Below are 18,910 nucleotides of genomic sequence, written 5' to 3'. Positions count from 1 at the left end.
CATAGGAGGCAGTATTATAGTAGTTATATTCTTGAACATACGGGGAGTATTATAGTAGCTATATTCTTGGAAATAGGGAGCAGTATTATAGTATGTTTTTGTACATAGGGGCAGTATTATATTAGTTATATTCTTGTACATAGGGGACAGTATTATAGTAGTTATATTCCTGTATATAGGTGCAGTATTATAGTAGTTATATTCTTGTACATAGGGGCAGTATTATAGTAGTTATATTCTTGTACATAGGAGGCAGTATTATAGTAGATATATTCTTGAACATAGGGGCAGTATTATAGTAACTACACTCACCGGCCACTTTATTAGGTACACCATGCTAGTAACGGGTTGGACCCCCTTTTGCCTTCAGAACTGCCTCAATTCTTCGTGGCATAGATTCAACAAGGTGCTGGAAGCATTCCTCAGAGATTTTGGTCCATATTGACATGATGGCATCACACAGTTGCCGCAGATTTGTCGGCTGCACATCCCAAAGATGCTCCATACAAGGCAGGATGGATCCATGCTTTCATGTTGTTTACGCCAAATTCTGACCCTACCATCCGAATGTCGCAGCAGAAATCGAGACTCATCAGACCAAGCAACGTTTTTCCAATCTTCTACTGTCCAATTTCGATGAGCTTGTACAAATTGTAGCCTCAGTTTCCTGTTCTTAGCTGAAAGGAGTGGTACCCGGTGTGGTCTTCTGCTGCTGTAGCCCATCTGCCTCAAAGTTCGACGCACTGTGCGTTCAGAGATGCTCTTAGGCCTACCTTGGTTGTAACGGGTGGCGATTTGAGTCACTGTTGCCTTTCTATCAGCTCGAACCAGTCTGCCCATTCTCCTCTGACCTCTGGCATCAACAAGGCATTTCCGCCCACAGAACTGCCGCTCACTGGATTTTTTTTCTTTTTCGGACCATTCTCTGTAAACCCTAGAGATGGTTGTGCGTGAAAATCCCAGTAGATCAGCAGTTTCTGAAATACTCAGACCAGCCCTTCTGGCACCAACAACCATGCCACGTTCAAAGGCACTCAAATCACCTTTCTTCCCCATACTGATGCTCGGTTTGAACTGCAGGAGATTGTCTTGACCATGTCTACATGCCTAAATGCACTGAGTTGCCGCCATGTGATTGGCTGATTAGAAATTAAGTGTTAACAAGAAGTTGGACAGGTGTACCTAATAAAGTGGCCAGTGAGTGTATATTCCTGTACATAGGAGCAGTGTTATAGAAGTTATATTCTTGTACATAGGGAGCAGTATTATAGTAGTTATATTCTTGTACATGGGGCAGTATTATAGTAGTTATTTTCTAGTGCATAGGAGGCAGTATTATAGTAGTTATATTCTTGTACATTGGGGCAGTATTATAGTACGTATATTCTTGTAAATAGGGAGCAGTATTATAGTAGTTATATTTTTATACATAGGGGGAGTATTATAGTAGTTATATTCTTGTACAAAGGAGGCAGTATTATAGTAGTTATATTCTTGTACATAGGAGGCAGTATTATAGTAGTTATATTCTTGTACATAGGAGGCAGTATTATAGAAGTTATATTCTTGTACATGGGGCAGTATTATAGCAGCTATTTTCTAGTGCATAGGTGGCAGTATTATAGTAGTTATATTCTTGTACATTGGGGCAGTATTATAGTACGTATATTCTTGTAAATAGGGAGCAGTATTATAGTAGTTATATTTTTGTATATAGGAGGCAGTATTATAGTAGTTATATTCTTGTACATAGGGGCAGTATTATAGGAGTTATATTCTTGTACATAGGGGCAGTAGTATAGTAGTTATATGCTTGTACATAGGGGGCAGTATTATAGTAGTTATATTCTTGTACAAAGGAGGCAGTATTATAGTAGTTATATTCTTGTACATAGGAGGCAGTATTATAGTAGTTATATTCTTGTACATAGGAGGCAGTATTATAGAAGTTATATTCTTGTAAATAGGGAGCAGTATTATAGTAGTTATATTCTTGTACATAGGGAGCAGTATTATAGTAGTTATATTCTTGTACATTGGGCAGTATTATAGTAGCTATTTTCTAGTGCATAGGAGGCAGTATTATAGTAGTTATATTTTTGTACGTAGGAGGCAGTATTATAGTAGTTATATTCTTGTACATAGGGGCAGTATTATAGTAGTCATATTCTTGTACATAGGGAGCAGTATTATAGTAGTTATATTCTTGTGCATAGGAGCAGTATTATAGTAGTTATATTCCTGTACATAGGGGAAGTATTATAGTAGTTATATTCTTGTACACAGAAAGCAGTATTATAGTAGTTATATTGTTGTACATAGGGGGCAGTATTATAGTGGTTATATTCTTGTACATAGTGGCAGTATTATAGTAGTTATATTCTTGTATATAGGGCATATTATAGTTTCATGCTTGTACATAGGAGCAGTATTTTAGTACAGTGCCGGCAAAAATATCTTTACAAATTCAGCAAAATCATAAATCTTAACATGCACGTTTTTTTAATTGTGGATATATCGTTACAATTAGTGTCTTGTCATGTCCACAAAAACTGCTCAGTTGCAATGTGCTCCTTCAGCTGCTGGACGGTGGTGAGCTCTAGTCATGTGGTCCATTGGTCAACTGCTCTCAGTAAGGCCCGCATGTGATCGGCCCAGCTGTCTGCAGGACCCCGATGCATTCTCTGGAGCTTGTTTCGGTATGTGTCAGAGGTTAAATTGTACTGCCAGACCACAGCCTGCTTAGTGTCCTCAGGGTGATCTCGCTGGGCAGGTAGCCAAAGATTTCCAGGGCTTTACCCCTGAGGTGAGCGGTTAAGAACCAGACCCACTGGTCCTCAGGCAGATGGTACTGATGGCAAGTTTTGAAAATGCCAGCAAGAAAGTGACCAAGTCCCCTCCTTGGTCCAGCAGAGGGAAGTCCTCTGCCCATAGTTTCGGATCTCAGGTAACGCATGACAGGCTGGGGACTGTAGTTGGAGCTGAAGCATTTGTTGCTGGTGTTCGCGCTGCCGCTAACGTTCTGCCATGAGGGTATTGTAGGTGGTTTTGTCTCTGGCCTTGAGACTGGCCAGGGCCACTTGCAGGAGGGCATTTGATCCTGCTTGGCGGGGGTGGAGCAGTCCACTGCAGGACTGAGCACAGGTGGCGGGCTACTTGGAGAGCCTTGGCTGACCTCCCCATCAACTTGAACAACACAATTGTCAACCTCCTCCCCATCGAACATAGCATTGGCCATTTCCTGGGCTCTGGTGCCACTGGCTATCCTTGCACTCTTTGGTTACTGACACAGAGCTGCGACCCGACCCGTGCTCCCACACACCTTATATTGTTTGCAGTCTGACAGTCTAGTGCTGGGCTGATCTTAAGACCCCAGCAGCAAAAGCTACTGCTAGTAGTCCTTAGTGGCTGGGAGTAGGGGTCCCACGCGCTATTATCTCAAATCCCACTGCTTCCACCACTTGTGACGAAACGACAGCCGGGGGGATACAGATATCCCACTGCTGTCACCACTTGTGCAAGAGCTTACACAGTTGCAGATCTCTGGCGCCTCCTTATCCTCAGGTCAGTCAGGGAACTGCACCTAGGATAAGTAGTCACTGGAGAGGCTGCCCTGTTACATACTGATTATATATACATATATATATAAACCTCCGGTCTATCACTGTCAGGATCCCCCAATAACACAAAGAATGGTATGCTGCCACCAGTTCCTCGTTAGATATAAGCCCGGTCCGTTAACAAGCTTATATCGCGTCAGAAACCAACCCAGGTAGCGTATAAGTACTAGCCGGACTCACGGATGTGGGAAGTCAGGATTCGAGATAAAAGAGCAGCCCAAAATAAAGTGATATTTTAATTGCCGAAAGGCACACTAAAGAATACAAATATATAATAATATGTAATGTAATATACAGATATTACAGCCAGAAGTGCAGATAAAGGTAGGGTGCAGGTATGGGATTGCAGTAAGCTGTATGTGTCACGTTATCGTTCCTTATAACATGCGGGCCCAGGGAAGCGCTTGAGTCCACAGGTACTTTCTTAGTTTCTGGTCCGTTTCCATGTGTGACGTGACGTGGCTTCCATGGCAGAACAATGACACTGGCTAAAGGTGTGTAGCTAACTTTTAACCCCTAGCACGCCCCTCCCATATTTGCCACCGCCCCTCTGGGTTGCACTGAAATCTCCTTTTTGACCTCCTAGCTGAAATAATTCCCAATATCTAGGATGGGTCATAACTTCCTAGTGGGAGGTCCAAACGGGACGACTGACGTCTCAACGTGCTCGCTGGGGCTGGACCGATATGAAGAGTCCAAACTTGGGTCGGCTAAGTGGTTCTGGAGAGCCAGTCTCAATAGTTCGGTATCTGGGACAGCTAGAGAACAATGAGACACAGGTGTGTGTGCACAAGGCTCCCAGGATTCTGGTGGTATATTGGACTTAATCCTGAGATGCATGGTACTCTCATAATTCATCTCTAGGTGTCGTTGCCCAACTGTCTAGGGTTTCCATTGATAGCTGATTGATGTTGGCCGCCTTGCACAAAAGGCAGCAGGGGGTCCCAGCTCTGTTCCTCCTCGCCTTAATTGACACATGGCCTCTAATTCTCTGGCCATATGGCATGTTCCTGTTCTTTTGGGAATTTGTGTACTTATCCCATATGTGGGGGCCACAGTTCCGGGAGCAGAAGATTTCTGGATAATATATTGGGCCTGAATTAATAAATCCAAAATGGAGTCTCCCTGATCCCTCATACCAGCACTGTAGTTATATTATTCTTGTACATAGACGGTATTATAGTAGTTATATTCTTGTACATAGGGCAGTATTATAGTAGTTATATTCTTGTACATAGGGGCAGTATTATAGTAGTTATATTCTTTTTACATTGAGGCAGTATTATAGTAGTTATATTCTTGTACAATGGGGACAGCATTATAGTAGTTATAGTCTTAGGCCTAGAAGGCAGCATAATAGTAGTTATATTCTTGTAGATATGTGGAAGCATTATACTAGTTATATTTTTCCATGCAGTGGCAATCATTTCCTTTGATTTTTTTATTGACTTCAGATGACGTGTGCTTTCTTCTCAGTGGGCGTATGACTGCTGGCGAGTGTCTCAAGCACCCATGGCTCAATGATCTTGCTAGAAAAGCCAAGCTTTGCAACCGTCTCCTGAAATCACAGATAGAGCTGAGGAAATACATGATGAGGAGGCGCTGGAAGGTTTGTGTTTACAACTGTCTTAATCCTGTAGTTATCGTCTCATACATGGTGATTTGATGGCGACATCTTCTTGGCACAGGAGTAAACAGTAACTTGGGTTGAGCTTATTCAGCTTTCAATGTCCTTCACTCTAGTGTCCTCTCATGTACACTTTACATTCAAGGTTAGATATTAGCCAGTGTGAACTCCACAAATCCAAACATAGCAATAGTCCCAATAATAAAAACGACCACAAGCTCTTGATTTCTCCTCCTTCGTCAGTTAAAGCTTTCCCATGATACAAAGACCTATTTCCAATGTCCAGGACCCCAAGGGACTAGGTAAGCTGGATGTACAGTATATGATTGATGGATTTTCAGTGTCTCTTTTTGTTTTCAACAGAAGAATGTATTTGCTGTGACGGCTGCAAACAGATTCAAGAGGATGAGTAGCTTTGGATCTCTGTCCTCAATGGGAGAATGAGGATCTGATGGAGTACCAAGGAAGCCAAGCCATACGTCTATAGCCATAATGACTGACCACTCGCCTCTTGAGCCTCCAATATCTAGAATATTCTAGATGACTGGATATAAGAAGGGGGATGGTTAAACTTTGGTTCCTGGAAAAGATTGTGGTCCTCCTAGCACCTCCAAAAGCCATCTTTGGGGACTACCACAAAAGGACCTATTGGATAACTTCTTCCTGGTGTTGAAGACCTCATGAACAACCTGTGGACCTGATCCTCCTATGCTGGACAGTAGAGCTATATAAAGGTTTTTTTTGCTTGACTTTAGGCTTTGATTGCAGCTCTTTTGCAGTGGAGCAGAACGCCTGTTGTCTATTCACTTGTGATGCCATACAGACATATGCAATGACATAGCTGTATAGGAGCGCCATAAGTGAAGCAGCCATTTGTATTGGGAAGTAGGAGAACCAAACTTGTCATTTACCTCTTTGGCTCTGCATTGTGGTATGACCGGTTACATCTTCTAGTGTGATCCATTTTTGTACAATTAGCATTGTGTGTCACTCCTGACTGCTCACTGTCACAGCTACTGCTTTAAGATAGCATGTGAACATCCATACATAGGGGTCAACGTATGATTGAAACCTCTACATGTTTAACCCAAGCAAGACCCCTGCAGATCTCTCACACCTTGCAATGTCCTGTAGGAGACAGCATAACCCCTTTGAAAGGTCTCGCCTTCCTAGTTTGTCAATGCTGGCATGCATATGGAAAGTCCTGCTCTATCTGGACCCCCTCCCCCCCTATACAGCTACCATACAGCTGCTCCTAAAGAACATATAACTCTTGAATCAATATGGCAACAGCATTTCTTCCCCCGATCTACAGATTACTTCCTTTTCACCCTAATATCTCAGGTAAATATTCCCGATGTAGTTGCAAAAGTAAACACACCCCATTACTTTAAATAACACTGCTGCCTTTTTTTCTGCGTATATGACAACTCAAAAGCAATATTCTATCAGTGTTATTTATTTCATCACACTTCTGTTGCATCCATGCATTTTGAACTTTTCATTATGAGCAGAGGTGGCATATGATATCAAGCCTGACCACCACGCTCTTCTATGTAGGCAGAAAGTCTCTGACTTCCTGTGAACTAGAAGATGACATCACCTATTCAATCAATTCAGAAATATCCTCAACTAGCTGTGTCCTCCTTGTAAAACCTGATGTGGAGAAAGCGGTCACAAGCAGGAGGCAGGGGAGGTTCATCAAATCTCTTACATTGAGACTCAGTATATAGAATTAATGCACAAAATCTTCTACAAGAATATTTAGTCTATGCTGCAGTAAGAATTGCTGGAGTGCTGAATTAACCTACACTCATTGCTCATCCTTCCCTGGGATATCATATCCACCAACACTGCTATGTTAACAATCGGACTTTAGTGATCATAAGTCACTATATGGTTTACTGCAAATTTGCATATTGTTAATAAAACCTATATAGGAAAGCTAGATCAGCCAATCAGAACATTCACTTTTTTTTTTAAACTGCAGAGGAATAATCTGCTGCAGGACAAATATTGTTTAATTTGATTACAGAAACTCTAAAAACTGATACACTTATATACCTAATGTAGGCATATAAGGGGTGGAGTTATGGCAGTGATATTCTCTGGGAATTCTTCTGACATGTACCACACCTTTGGGCGAGCACTACTTATAAGGCTGCCGTCACACTAGCAATATTTGGTCAGTATTTTACATCAGTATTTGTAGGCGAAAACCAGGAGTGGGTGATAAATACAGAAGTGGTGACGTGTTTCTATTATACTTTTCCTCCAGTTGTTCCACTCCTGGTTTTGGCTACAAATACTGATGTAAAATTCTGACCAAATACTGAGGGTGTGACGGCAGCCTAACACGGTAACAGTTTTGTAATACATTGTGGTCATGGTCCTCCAGCAGTTGTGACAAACTACAACTCCCAGTGGCTGTTGAGCGTTGTAGAGCCACGGATCTCTGCATCCTTCTTTTCCAAGTCAATATGGAATGTGAGTTGCAAGAATTACTGAGTAGATGAAACTTAGTTGCCAAATTACTGTGAAGAAATCGGAATGTATGATCTGTAATAAATGAAATCTGTATCTGCGTAGTCTGGCATCATCATGGGGTAAAAAAAAAAAACATAAAACAGAAAAAAAGACAACACAAGATCTTCGCAACAGAAAAAAAACAACTTGATTAACAACATTTTAATATTCACACATTCCAGGATGGAGGTTTAAAGGGCAAGTTTTCTTTATAGGCTGGAGTCACACTTAACATAAGAAAAATTGGTCCAAGTCTCCCTGTTGAGAGTCGCAGGAGTGTAATGCGAGAACAATCCGATTTTTCACACCTAGCATCCGATCTGAGTGCTTTGTGATTGCTATCTGATTGCAATTTATATATTTACATATCTTATCAAAGGAAATATTCATCGCCAGGAGGGTGAGTAGGATGGGGGAGGGTAAGCCATGCGATATTCACCTGTCCCCGTTCCACCACCGCGCTGTGTCTTCCGGGTCCTCTGGCTGTGACATTCAGGTCAGAGGGCGCGATGACGTGGCTAGTGCACGTGCTCTGCCTGAACAGTCACTGCAGAGAGCCGGCGACGCTGAGGAGCAGCGGGCAGCGACGAGACGTCAGTTTTTTTGTTTTTTATCGCAGCAGCAGCATTATACGGGACGCATTATATGGGGCCTATTTTGTATGGAGCATCTTATGGGGCCCATCATAAACTATATGGGGCTCCTGATTCAATATGGATATTCAAAAACACTTAACCTACTGATGTCTCAATTAATTTTACTTTTATTGGTATCTATTTTTATTTTTGAAATTTATCAGTAGCTGCTGCATTTCCCACCCTAGGCTTATACTCGAGTCAATAAGTTTTCCCAGTTTTTTGTGGCAAAATTAGGTGCCTCGGATTATACATGTATATATATTACATATATAGATAGAAGAAAAAACGGTAATTCATCAGCCGTGTTCTGTAACATCACTGCAGGAGCCGACAGGATTGAAGAGATGGATTACATACAGTAAATACATATAGAATAGGTAGATATATAGATGTCAGTGACAAATACAATTAGTACACTGTATGTGCAAATTACTGGACATTTATTTATTAGAAGATTTTTTATCGGAAAAAAGCGGCGTGGGCTCCCGCGCAGTTTCTGTAACCAGCAGAGGGGAAGCTCACAGCTGGGAGCAGATGTTTATAGCCTGGGAAGGGGTAATATCCATGGTGCTAGCGGTGCCGTCTGTCAGGCAATAGGAGTTCACAGCCAATGAACTCACTTCACCTATGTGACTAACGTTACAGAGCACCCAGCTGTCCTACATAAGGACCTTAATGGCGTATATACTGGTTATCACCCAGCTTTCCCACAATAAGATAACTAGGAAATATGAAGGTTCAGGGTAACGATCATGATCAGTCGTTCCGTGCAGGGAGACTAGTCAGCCAGGGGGTCTTTCCGCCGTTTCCTTTTTGCAATTATAAGCATTTCTCGGGCAAACACCGGCTCCACCTATGAATATGAAAGTTCAGAAAATTCAGACTGGGGGCACATACGTGACCTGTCCCCATGTATACCCCATATTGTATACTCACATGAGCAGTTATTAACTTTTTAGAGCTCGGTGTTGACCCTGGATATTCCTCTCCGAAGCAGAGCTGAATCTGATACTGGGGTTCAGGACCTTTGTGATGGACGTACATCTGAATCTCTACGAGAGGTTAAACGGAGAAATATCGTAAGCGAAAGACAGAACTCACATTATTCTAGTCCTGGGAAAGGAGGATCAGGGACTAGTTTTTGTCTCCTACTCCATGATAAATAAGGCAGAGTTGTGGATGCGACTGGAGTAAAACATATGCTGCAGAAGACATGGTGCTCAAACAACACATTATGTAATGGCTTATTTCAATATTCTACAAAAATTAGACAAGACGCAAGTGCAACACATTTCGGATTACTTATGATCATGCTTCATAGGTTTCATCACAAGTGATCCGAAACACGTTGTTCTTGCATCTTGTCCAATTTTTGTGGAATATTTAATAAAGTCATTACAGCATTTTATTGTATGGTTGGAGCTGGATTCATCATTGTTGCACACAGACTGTGTGATCCGTGCATTTTCTGGTGAATTAGCTGCACTTTATTTGATTCAAACACCAAATTAAGAAAGACTTCACATGACGTGTTTTTAAAGGGAACCTGTCACCCCGTTTTTTCAGTATGAGATAAAAATACCGTTAAATAGGGCCTGAGCTGTGCTTTACAATAGTGTATTTTTTGTCCCGATTCCCCACCTATGCTGCCGAAATACCTTACAAAAGTTGCCGTTTTCGCCTGTCAATCACGCTGGTCTGGTCAAAAGGGCGTGGTGAAATGGCTGTTTCTCCCCCACCTCTTGCTTATCTTCCCGGCGTTGGCGTAGTGTTTTGCGCATGCGCAACAGCCGAATGCACTGCGCAACGGCAAAAAAGTGCGCGATCTGTATTATTCTGAGGGTTATCGGTGGGGGCGGCCATCTTCCTGAGGCCACGCGTGCGCAGATGGAGTGCTCTGCTTCCCGGGGCTTCAGGAAAATGGCCGATAACCCTCAGAATAACACAGATCGCGCTTTTTTTTTGCCGTTGCGCAGTGCATTCGGCTGTTGCACATGCGCAAAACACTACGCCAATGCCGGGAAGATAAGCAAGAAGTGGGGGAGAAACAGCCATTTCACCACGCCCTTTTGACCAGACCAGCGTGATTGACAGGCGAAAACAGCGACTTTTGTAAGGTATTTCGGCAGCATAGGTGGGGAATCAGGGGACAAAAAATACACTATTGTAATGCACAGCTCAGGCCCTATTTAACGGTATTTTTATCTCATACTGAAAAAACGGGGTGACAGGTTCCCTTTAAGAATCACCTCCAGGTCAAAAAAAAAAAAAAACATAAGAAAAAAAAATTACCACGTGAATGAGATTTTAGAAAGTTTTTCCGCTACTATATAAAGCGGTCTTTTTTTTCGATACAAAAAAAAATGCACAGAAAAAGCAGCAGGAACACTATGTGTGAACAAGCCCTTACCATGCATGAAGTGTTGTATGTCCAACAGTTTGCACGTCTTCTCTCTCTCCAGCTTGTTAGGCTGGTCAGTATAGGGAGCCAGGGGGCCACTCCAGTAGACGCGCACCTGGCATTGGCGCTTTATGTAGACCCCATCAGGTGCCACCCACAGGAATACCCCTTTGTCCAGGTTCAGCAATAACTTCTTGATGACTTTCTGCAATTCAGGGGATAGAATGTCAGGCAGCATCTGGGGTGGTGGAAGCAGAATATTCTCCAGATGGTGCAGCGAGCCCAAGATATGTTCATGTTCGGGTGATGCCAGGGGGATAATGCGGCACCCCTCGACTGTCTGTGTGGTCATTTCATTCACCAGTTTGCCCTGGTAGTAAAGGCGAACATGTAGCCAGTAATCTGCGGCAATAAAACAAGAACGTATTGAAAAGTCAAACCTACAAACAAGTGGCTTAGATTCATGGCACTTCCCAAATTTTAAACTAATCCAAACAGAGCAAGGAAGCATGAGCCAAAAGAGTTAAATTAAATCTTCTTTATTAACAAATAATCTAAAATAGAGCAAAAACTAAAGATGCATTAAAACATATGACGTATTTTTGGCTGCATTTCAACGTTTGGCTTACAGGCTATTCTGTTTGGGATTATTTTCCTAGCAGATTTATGATTGCTACGGTCTACAGAGAGGCTTTGTATGACGACACTGGTCTATTTAAGTATTGGTATACAACCCTAGTAGGCAGTTTCTTTTGTATTTTTATCTCTATTTTAGATTATCTGTTAATAAAGATGATTTAATTTTACTTTTTTGGTCCATGCTTCCTTGTTCTGTTTGGATTATATTGAAAAGTCAGTTTTGGGAAACCCCCTCCTCCATCTAACCATCCTGATCCTGACAAGGGGTCTATGTACAGAGGAGTAAATGAAATCTCCTAGGCCCCATGAAGAATAAGCAACAAGTTCCTCACCTACCATGTTGATACAGGAAAGATGTATATCTTGGTACCATGTGTCATTTATATAATAGTGTCTTCTTATGTGACCATAGGTCCTTTGGGATCTCAGTTTAAAGTTTAAAATGAGGCCCCCAATGCTCACATATTGCACCATGACGCTCAAACATTTTGTTGTATTGACATGCGTTGAGTTCAGACCGTTCAATGCGTGTGATCGACAATATTGAAGTCGTTTGGCTCTTGTTTCTCGCCCTCTTTACACTAATGAAGAATGATGGGGACAGAACACTAGTAGATCACTCTGTCCCCATATAGTATCATGTTATGAGCAGCAGGGCTGGCGAGTCGGAGTCAGTGTCCATTTTGGTGGAGTTGGTATCAAACGGACAAACTCTGACTCCTTAAATACAAGATATAATACATTGGGTGCAGAATGTGCTGTAATTGTTTCATAATAATGTAGGAAAGTTATGAAATGTCCTATAAATTAGCATTTTGCTAATTCAGGAACGATTGCCAACATGTTTATATATATGAACTCTCGTCTGTTCAGCCAGTATTTTAAAATGTGCATGGCACACACACACTCACTGTGTGTTTATACCCAGCCATCTACATATTCTAATAACATATATTCAAGATAGAATAATGCAAAAAATTATATATACATACACACACACACACACACACACACACACCTACATGGCACATGCTTATACACACACTTATATACACACACACATTCACCTACATGGCATGCACATATATACACACACGGCAAGCAGTTATACACACACACACACACACACGGCACACACTTATACACACACATGGCACGCAGTTATACACACACACGGCAAGCACTTATACACACACATATACATGGCACACACTTATACACACACACACACACACACACACACACACACACACACACGGCAAGCACTTATATACACACACACACACGGCACACACATACATGGCACGCAGTTATACACACACACACACACATATACATGGCACGCACTTATACACACACGACACGCACTTATACACACACACATACATGGCACACACACACGGCAAGCACTTATACACACGCACATACATGGCACACACTTATACACACACGGCATGCAGTTATACACACACACGGCACACACACATACATGGCACGCACTTACTGTATATATACACACACGCATTTATACACACATGCAAAAATGACACACATGCTGCACAACAAATTTGATACATGTGATTCACATAAACACATGCACATAGCTCACAGACAGCACACAGTACACGTAACACACACCACACAAACTGCACACACCTCAGATACACACACACACTGCTTTATGCTGGAGGGAATGAGATGTCCCACACTATCAGCTGCAGCTCCTCCTGCTCCCAGCTGCACTGTTCCAGCAGACACCTCCCTGCCCTCTGCTCTGCTGGGACTGCTGACAAGAGCAGGAGTTGCTGACAGCAGGACAGGAGCCATCATCACCAGCACACACAGTGCTGCACTACTTACCTCACAGCTCAGGTTGGTAGCTGCCGTCTCTCACTCCCCCTCAGAGGCTCCGTGCAAGAGGACAGGAGCACTGGCCAATGAGCTCTTCTATCACTCTCATGGGGGAGGTTCAGTGGCCGCTGCTCCTGTGCTTCACTGCACGCTCTTTTTTCTTCACTGCCACTGTGACAGAAACATCCAGAGTCCAGACAGTCCCAGAGTACATGGCCTGTGGTAACATCACGGTCACATGGCAGGTCACCTGATCGTGATCTCACTACAGGTCCTTAACCAGTCTCTCTACATCGGAAGCTTCACTGATAATGCTCTTTTCAGTGAAGCTTCTGCAGTAGATGCTGGGGGCCCCCAAGGGAGAGGGGGCCCCAGGCAGCTGCCTAGTTTGCCTTACCCTAACGCCGGCCCTGCTGATGGCTTCTATCTAAATGGGGGTTGTCTCACCTTCTTCCATTGGGGTGTTAAACGTTTCTAACTGCAGAACTTTGGAGGAACCATCAGGACCTTGCATCATTTGATTCTCCATCTATATATGAGACATATAAAAAAAAAAAGATTTAAAAGAATGAAGAACAAGATCCAAAGCTAAAAACAGCAAAATGTAGGGAATAAACCCCAAATTGCAGAGAGTTAGAGGGCCGGTGTGCTATATATTGCTTCTTTTAGTATTTTCGATATTTGGCCCTTAAGGTCCCAAGACATCCTTGTGCTCCCACCTCTTACCATCTCCACCCAAACCTCATATATTCTATTAGGCAGGGCAGTCAGTGATGAAGGTGAAGAAGCTTGAAAGGTGGAGACTGGTTATACATGATGGGTAGTAAGCTTTATTTACTTTGATCATGGGCATTCTTGGTGGTTCTTCTCTCAGTTTGATGGCTTCTTTGGATCCCTCATCTGAAACACAATCAGTTCTAAAATTTTTAGATAACCAACTGTAATACCTGAATGACTACTTGTTATTTCAAGTTGACTAAACTTTAGAAATTGTTCACGAGTTCCTCATTGCAAGCAGAGTCATCTCTGTAAAATATATGTCCAAAAAAGAAGACTTACAGGTTTTCTGTGGAGGATCTGACACAACAGAACAGATTTTGTAGTGTTTAAAGTTTTGGTCGCTATCCATGACCTCCTTAAAATCTGGGCTTTTGTTCAGGGCACTTCGGAGTCTTGCCTTCCAAACTGAAGGGCTTTCCTTGGCTCCTTCTTGAAACTTTCCCTTATGAATTGCCCAGGCCTGAAGAAGTAATGAAACCACTTTATATTATTTGGCACCAGAGCTAACCAGGAATGGTATTTCATTTACATACCTTCCGAATGATCCCAGACCATAATAGTAAAGGCTATAAACATAAGGGTGAATGACCTCGGGGAGATCAAAACATCCAACACCGCGGAGACACCATCACGTGTTTCTCAACGCAAGCAATGAATAGCCAGGTCTTTCACCGGGAAGGAACAACCACGGGAAGGGCAGCATCCAAGAAAGGAAAACCACCTATGCCAAAACTCCGCGGTGTTGGATGTTTTGATCTCCCCGAGGTCATTCACCCTTATGTTTATAGCCTTTTCACTAGGCACTGCTCCTAATAGCTAGTTTCCTACTCCACACTGATGAGGGGCAAATACCCCGAAACAGCTGTCTGTGGATGGATACCATGTTTTGGCATAGGTGGTTTTCCTTTATTGGATGCTGCCCTTCCCGTGGTTGTTCCTTCCCGGTGAAAGACCTGGCTATTCATTGCTTGCGTTGAGAAACACGTGATTGTGTCTCCACGGCTTTTCTACATGCATAATAGTATAGGAGCAAGCTCCTGAAGGTTGTACACTCCAGATATGGTTCCTGTCTTACCCTGAATAAGGCTGCATGTTCTTCTTCTTTGTAGTCATGTTTGTCTGCGTGTTTCCATGGAATTTTGAACACTGTCTTCTTCTCATTTTCCCATCGAACACCGGGATATTTTCCACTGTCTATCTGAAGTATGAGCCAGTCCTTCAACCTCAAAGGAGGGGTGCCTTTTCCACTCATCTCCTGGCCAAAATAATCAAAATCATCGAGTTCTCCTCTGTTCGGACCTAAGAACAAGTCAGCAACAATTAAAATCATGGCTGTTTTCATCCAGGTACAGCATTAGTCCAGTCCATGGGTTGTGTGAGCTCTGTGACTGTATGTGACCTACAATGCCACACACAACCTGTGGACAGGGTGGGCACACTGTTTTTTGATGAAAGACCCTCAGATTTAACTACAGAACATGTTTTCCCAAGCTATGGAGCAAGGACACCACAGTGTCACATAGTCTGTATAGTGGACATTCTGAGTACTGCAGTTCAGATCACATCCACATCAATCATCGCTGAGCTGCAGTTCCCATGAATGGCCACTACACAGTGTATGGCGCTGTGGTGATTGGACGTTATAAACTTGTAAACTTCTGGTGGCGCCCAGGATCAGCCGATTATAGTGTTGTTCGTCCTAAAAATAGGTCAGGAATATCTTGGTCCTGGAAAACCATTTTAATATTTAAAGGGATGCTCTTTGTTCTTATAACATTGGACATTTAATGGGTCAACTGAAGAAAGGATGATCACAGAAAGTCCCACTGTTTAGCCACCCAATCATCTCCAGTTATCCTGGCATGGAGAGTTTAATTTCCCTGCAGCACCCCCACAGGTGAAGTGAAGCATTGCACTGCTCCAACTGAAATCAATAGGGAACCCATGTACTGTATGGTGGGCTGGGTCTAGAGAGGAGTGAATCGATTTGTAACTAAATTTGTTGCAAATTACCAGAAAAATATGGGTATGCTGGAATCTAAACTTTTTTGGGGTGGGGTTGATTTGCAGGGTTTCAGTTGGCTGCTGTTTTGCTGTATTCTTTTGAGCTAGTTAGGCTTCTTTCACACTAGCGTCGGTACGGGCCGTCGCTATGCGTAGGCCCGACGCATGTTGTGAAAGTGATGCCCGACGTGGGCAGCGGAAGCAGTCTTACGACGCTTCCGCTGCCCCACTGTAATGTCCGGGGAGGAGGGGGCGGAGTTTTGGCCAGGCATGCGCGGTCGAAAATGGCGGACACGACGCACAAAAAAAAGTTACATATAACTTTTTTTGTGCCGACGGTCCGCCAAAACACGACGCAACCGTCGGGGAAAAAACACATCCTGCAGACAACTTTGCACGATGCGTTTTTTCTCCTAAATGACGCATTGCGACGTGCAGCAAACAACGCTAGTGTGAAAGTAGCCTAAGGAGGGCCCGAAAAATATGTCAGCTAGGCAATGCCTGCATGTGTTGCGGCTGTTGAACAACTTGGAAACATGCAGCCGCGGGGACTCGAACATATTTTTGCGCATGCGGAAGACACTCAGTTAGCACCCGAGCATGCTCAGATAACACCTTATATCCGAACACGTTCCTTCATCACTAGTTATAATAATAAGTGTTTTATTGGACTTCTCTCACCGTCTGTTTCCAGTCCAACGCTGAGGCCTGGGATTGGCCCCCAGGTGGGAATCTATGGGGCACAGGGGGGACGCATCATGAGACATGTGCGGACCCCCGATGCGAGGCCAATCACAGGTTTCAGACTGATCTTCGCGTCAGCATGGAGGAAGCTGAGTAATGGAGGAATGAGGAGCCGCAGCGGAGGCTTTGTAAGAACTTGTGCGTATAATGGGGGTATTATTTAACCCTTTCGCTCCCCTCCCGGCATTTAGGGCAGCAGTGATTCCCGGCTGAATTGGAGCAGATCTGTCCGAATTGAACATCAGGAGATTGTCTCCTCTCTGGTCGGGTCCTCCGGCTCCAGGGTCGTCCTGGTCGCTCTCTAATTGGGGGTCCCAGAGGGGAGGACCCCCTGTAATAACGGGTTTTCTGACCCTGTAATATCTAATAAATTATAAGTATTTGTGAAATGCCCCAATCACATCCGCGCCATAGCGGAGCCCCCAATGGTGCCCGGGGGACCCCCCTTCCTGACTTATAAAGAGGTGCATGATGGGTAGAAAGGAATGGAGCCAAACTGCTGCTTCCAATAACAACAACCTGTAGAGTTCTGAAGAAACTAAAAATAATAAGTATAACTGTGTCAGTATGGAGGGGACAGGACTACACCAACCACCACCATGGGCACATTATCATTTTATATAAACGAACCTCTGTATATGAATCCAAGTGCGGAACAGCCCAGTAGCCACCAAGCAGCCGGCAGCGGCCAGTCCTGTGTGCAGAGCTCCGGAGTGCGGGCGCAGGGCAGCGGGCAGCGTCTACTAGAGTGGAGTTGGTTGTTGCATGTATGATGTCACCGGAAGAGGCGGGGCCTCATTCAGTCCAGAGACAGTCAGTGCCAACCCGGAAGCAGTGCTGACTGAACTGGAGTGAGGAAGACTGAACAGTTGGGAATGAAGATGTATTTTTTGGGGGCAAAGAAACATGATGGATGATGTTACTATATGGGAGCTGCATGTTGGAGGGTTATACAGGGAAATGGCCGCTGCTACTTGCATGGGGCTGCTTATTGCAGGGATGCTTTAGCAGGAAAAGGGTTGATGTAACTTGAGTGGGGCTGCATGGGGGAGGCGATGATGATGATGAGAAGCTGTGCAGAGAAGGGGATGCTGATATGGGGCTGTGCGAAAAAGGGGACGATGATAATGAGAGGCTGCGCGGAAAAGGAGGGATGATGAGGGGCTGCGCAGAGGAGGGATAATGAGAGCTACGCAGAGAAGGAGGGATGATGAGGGGCTGCGCAGAGAAGGAGGGATGATGAGGGGCTGCGCAGAGAAGGAGGGATGATGGGCTGCGCAGAGAAGTAGGGATGATGAGGGGCTGCGCGGAGAAGGAGGGATAATGAGGGGCTGCGCAGAGAAGGAGGGATGATGAGGGTCTGCGCGGAGAAGGGATGATGAGGGGCTGCACGGAGAAGGAGGGATGATGGGCTGCACAGAGAAGGAGGGATGATGAGGGGCTGTGCGAAAAAGGGGACGATGATGAGAGGCTGCGCGGAGAAGGAGGGATGAGGGGCTGCGCAGAGGAGGGATGATGAGAGCTACGCAGAGGAGGGATGATGGGCTGCGCAGAGAAGGAGGGATGATGAGGGGCTGCGCGGAGAAGGAGGGATGATGAGGGGCTGCGTGGAGAAGGAGGGATGATGAGGGGCTGCGCGGAGAAGGAGGGATGATGAGGGGCTGCATGGAGAAGGAGGGATGATGAGGGGCTGTGCGGAGAAGGAGAGATGACCAGTGGGGTACCGCAGGGGTCGGTATTGGGACCTGTTCTCTTCAACATATTCATTAATGATCTGGTAGAAGGTTTACACAGTAAAATATTGATATTTGCAGATGATACAAAACTATGTAAAGCAGTTAATACAAGAGAAGATAGTATTCTGCTACAGATGGATCTGGATAAGTTGGAAACTTGGGCTGAAAGGTGGCAGATGAGGTTTAACAATGATAAATGTAAGGTTATACACATGGGAAGAAGGAATCAATATCACCATTACACACTGAACGGGAAACCACTGGGTAAATCTGACAGGGAGAAGGACTTGGGGATCCTAGTTAATGATAAACTTACCTGGAGCAGCCAGTGCCAGGCAGCAGCT

General features: G+C 44.1%; 2 protein-coding genes across 5 annotated transcripts in view; one reads left to right on the top strand and one right to left on the bottom strand.

Moving 5' to 3' along the window:
* The window catches only part of MYLK2 (myosin light chain kinase 2), a 62,654-nt gene extending 53,958 nt beyond the window's left edge, over positions 1-8,696 (top strand). For all 3 annotated transcript variants that reach the window (XM_077253069.1, XM_077253072.1, XM_077253070.1), the window contains exons 11-12: positions 5,097-5,229; positions 5,611-8,696. In XM_077253069.1, the coding sequence (XP_077109184.1) occupies positions 5,097-5,229; positions 5,611-5,691 (214 nt within the window). In that variant the 3' untranslated portion in view covers positions 5,692-8,696. The remainder of the gene's footprint in view (positions 1-5,096; positions 5,230-5,610) is intronic.
* A 138-nt stretch (positions 8,697-8,834) lies between these two features.
* LOC143765895 (interferon regulatory factor 4-like) lies at positions 8,835-17,678 on the bottom strand. Of its 2 annotated transcripts, none has more exons than XM_077253073.1 (8): positions 17,461-17,678; positions 15,158-15,381; positions 14,362-14,542; positions 14,141-14,202; positions 13,750-13,831; positions 10,822-11,214; positions 9,348-9,463; positions 8,835-9,264 (listed from the first exon to the last, which is right to left on the bottom strand). In XM_077253073.1, exons 2-8 carry the CDS (start codon positions 15,332-15,334, stop codon positions 9,190-9,192), a joined length of 1,086 nt encoding a protein of 361 aa, XP_077109188.1. In that variant the 5' UTR covers positions 15,335-15,381; positions 17,461-17,678; the 3' UTR covers positions 8,835-9,189. The 2 variants fall into 2 exon arrangements, with proteins under 2 accessions (XP_077109188.1, XP_077109189.1); XM_077253074.1 differs by lacking the exon at positions 17,461-17,678 and adding an exon at positions 16,768-17,230.
* Positions 17,679-18,910: the final 1,232 nt, after the last annotated feature.

This window comes from Ranitomeya variabilis, chromosome 4 (genome assembly GCF_051348905.1).
Source record: "Ranitomeya variabilis isolate aRanVar5 chromosome 4, aRanVar5.hap1, whole genome shotgun sequence".
NCBI lineage: Eukaryota > Metazoa > Chordata > Amphibia > Anura > Dendrobatidae > Ranitomeya > Ranitomeya variabilis.
Note: the sequence above shows the minus strand (reverse complement) of the source record. Positions and strands in the feature narration are given on the sequence as shown.

Coding starts and splice junctions, on each gene's coding strand:
- LOC143765895 (XM_077253073.1), bottom strand. CDS start 15,334: ATGAGTGGAAAAGGCACCCCTCCTTTGAGGTTGAAGGACTGGCTCATA. Junction 14,543..15,157: donor AACATGCAGCCTTATTCAGG/GTAAGACAGGAA, acceptor TTACTTCTTCAG/GCCTGGGCAATTCATAAGGG. Junction 11,215..13,749: donor TAACACCCCAATGGAAGAAG/GTGAGACAACCC, acceptor TTATTGCCGCAG/ATTACTGGCTACATGTTCGC.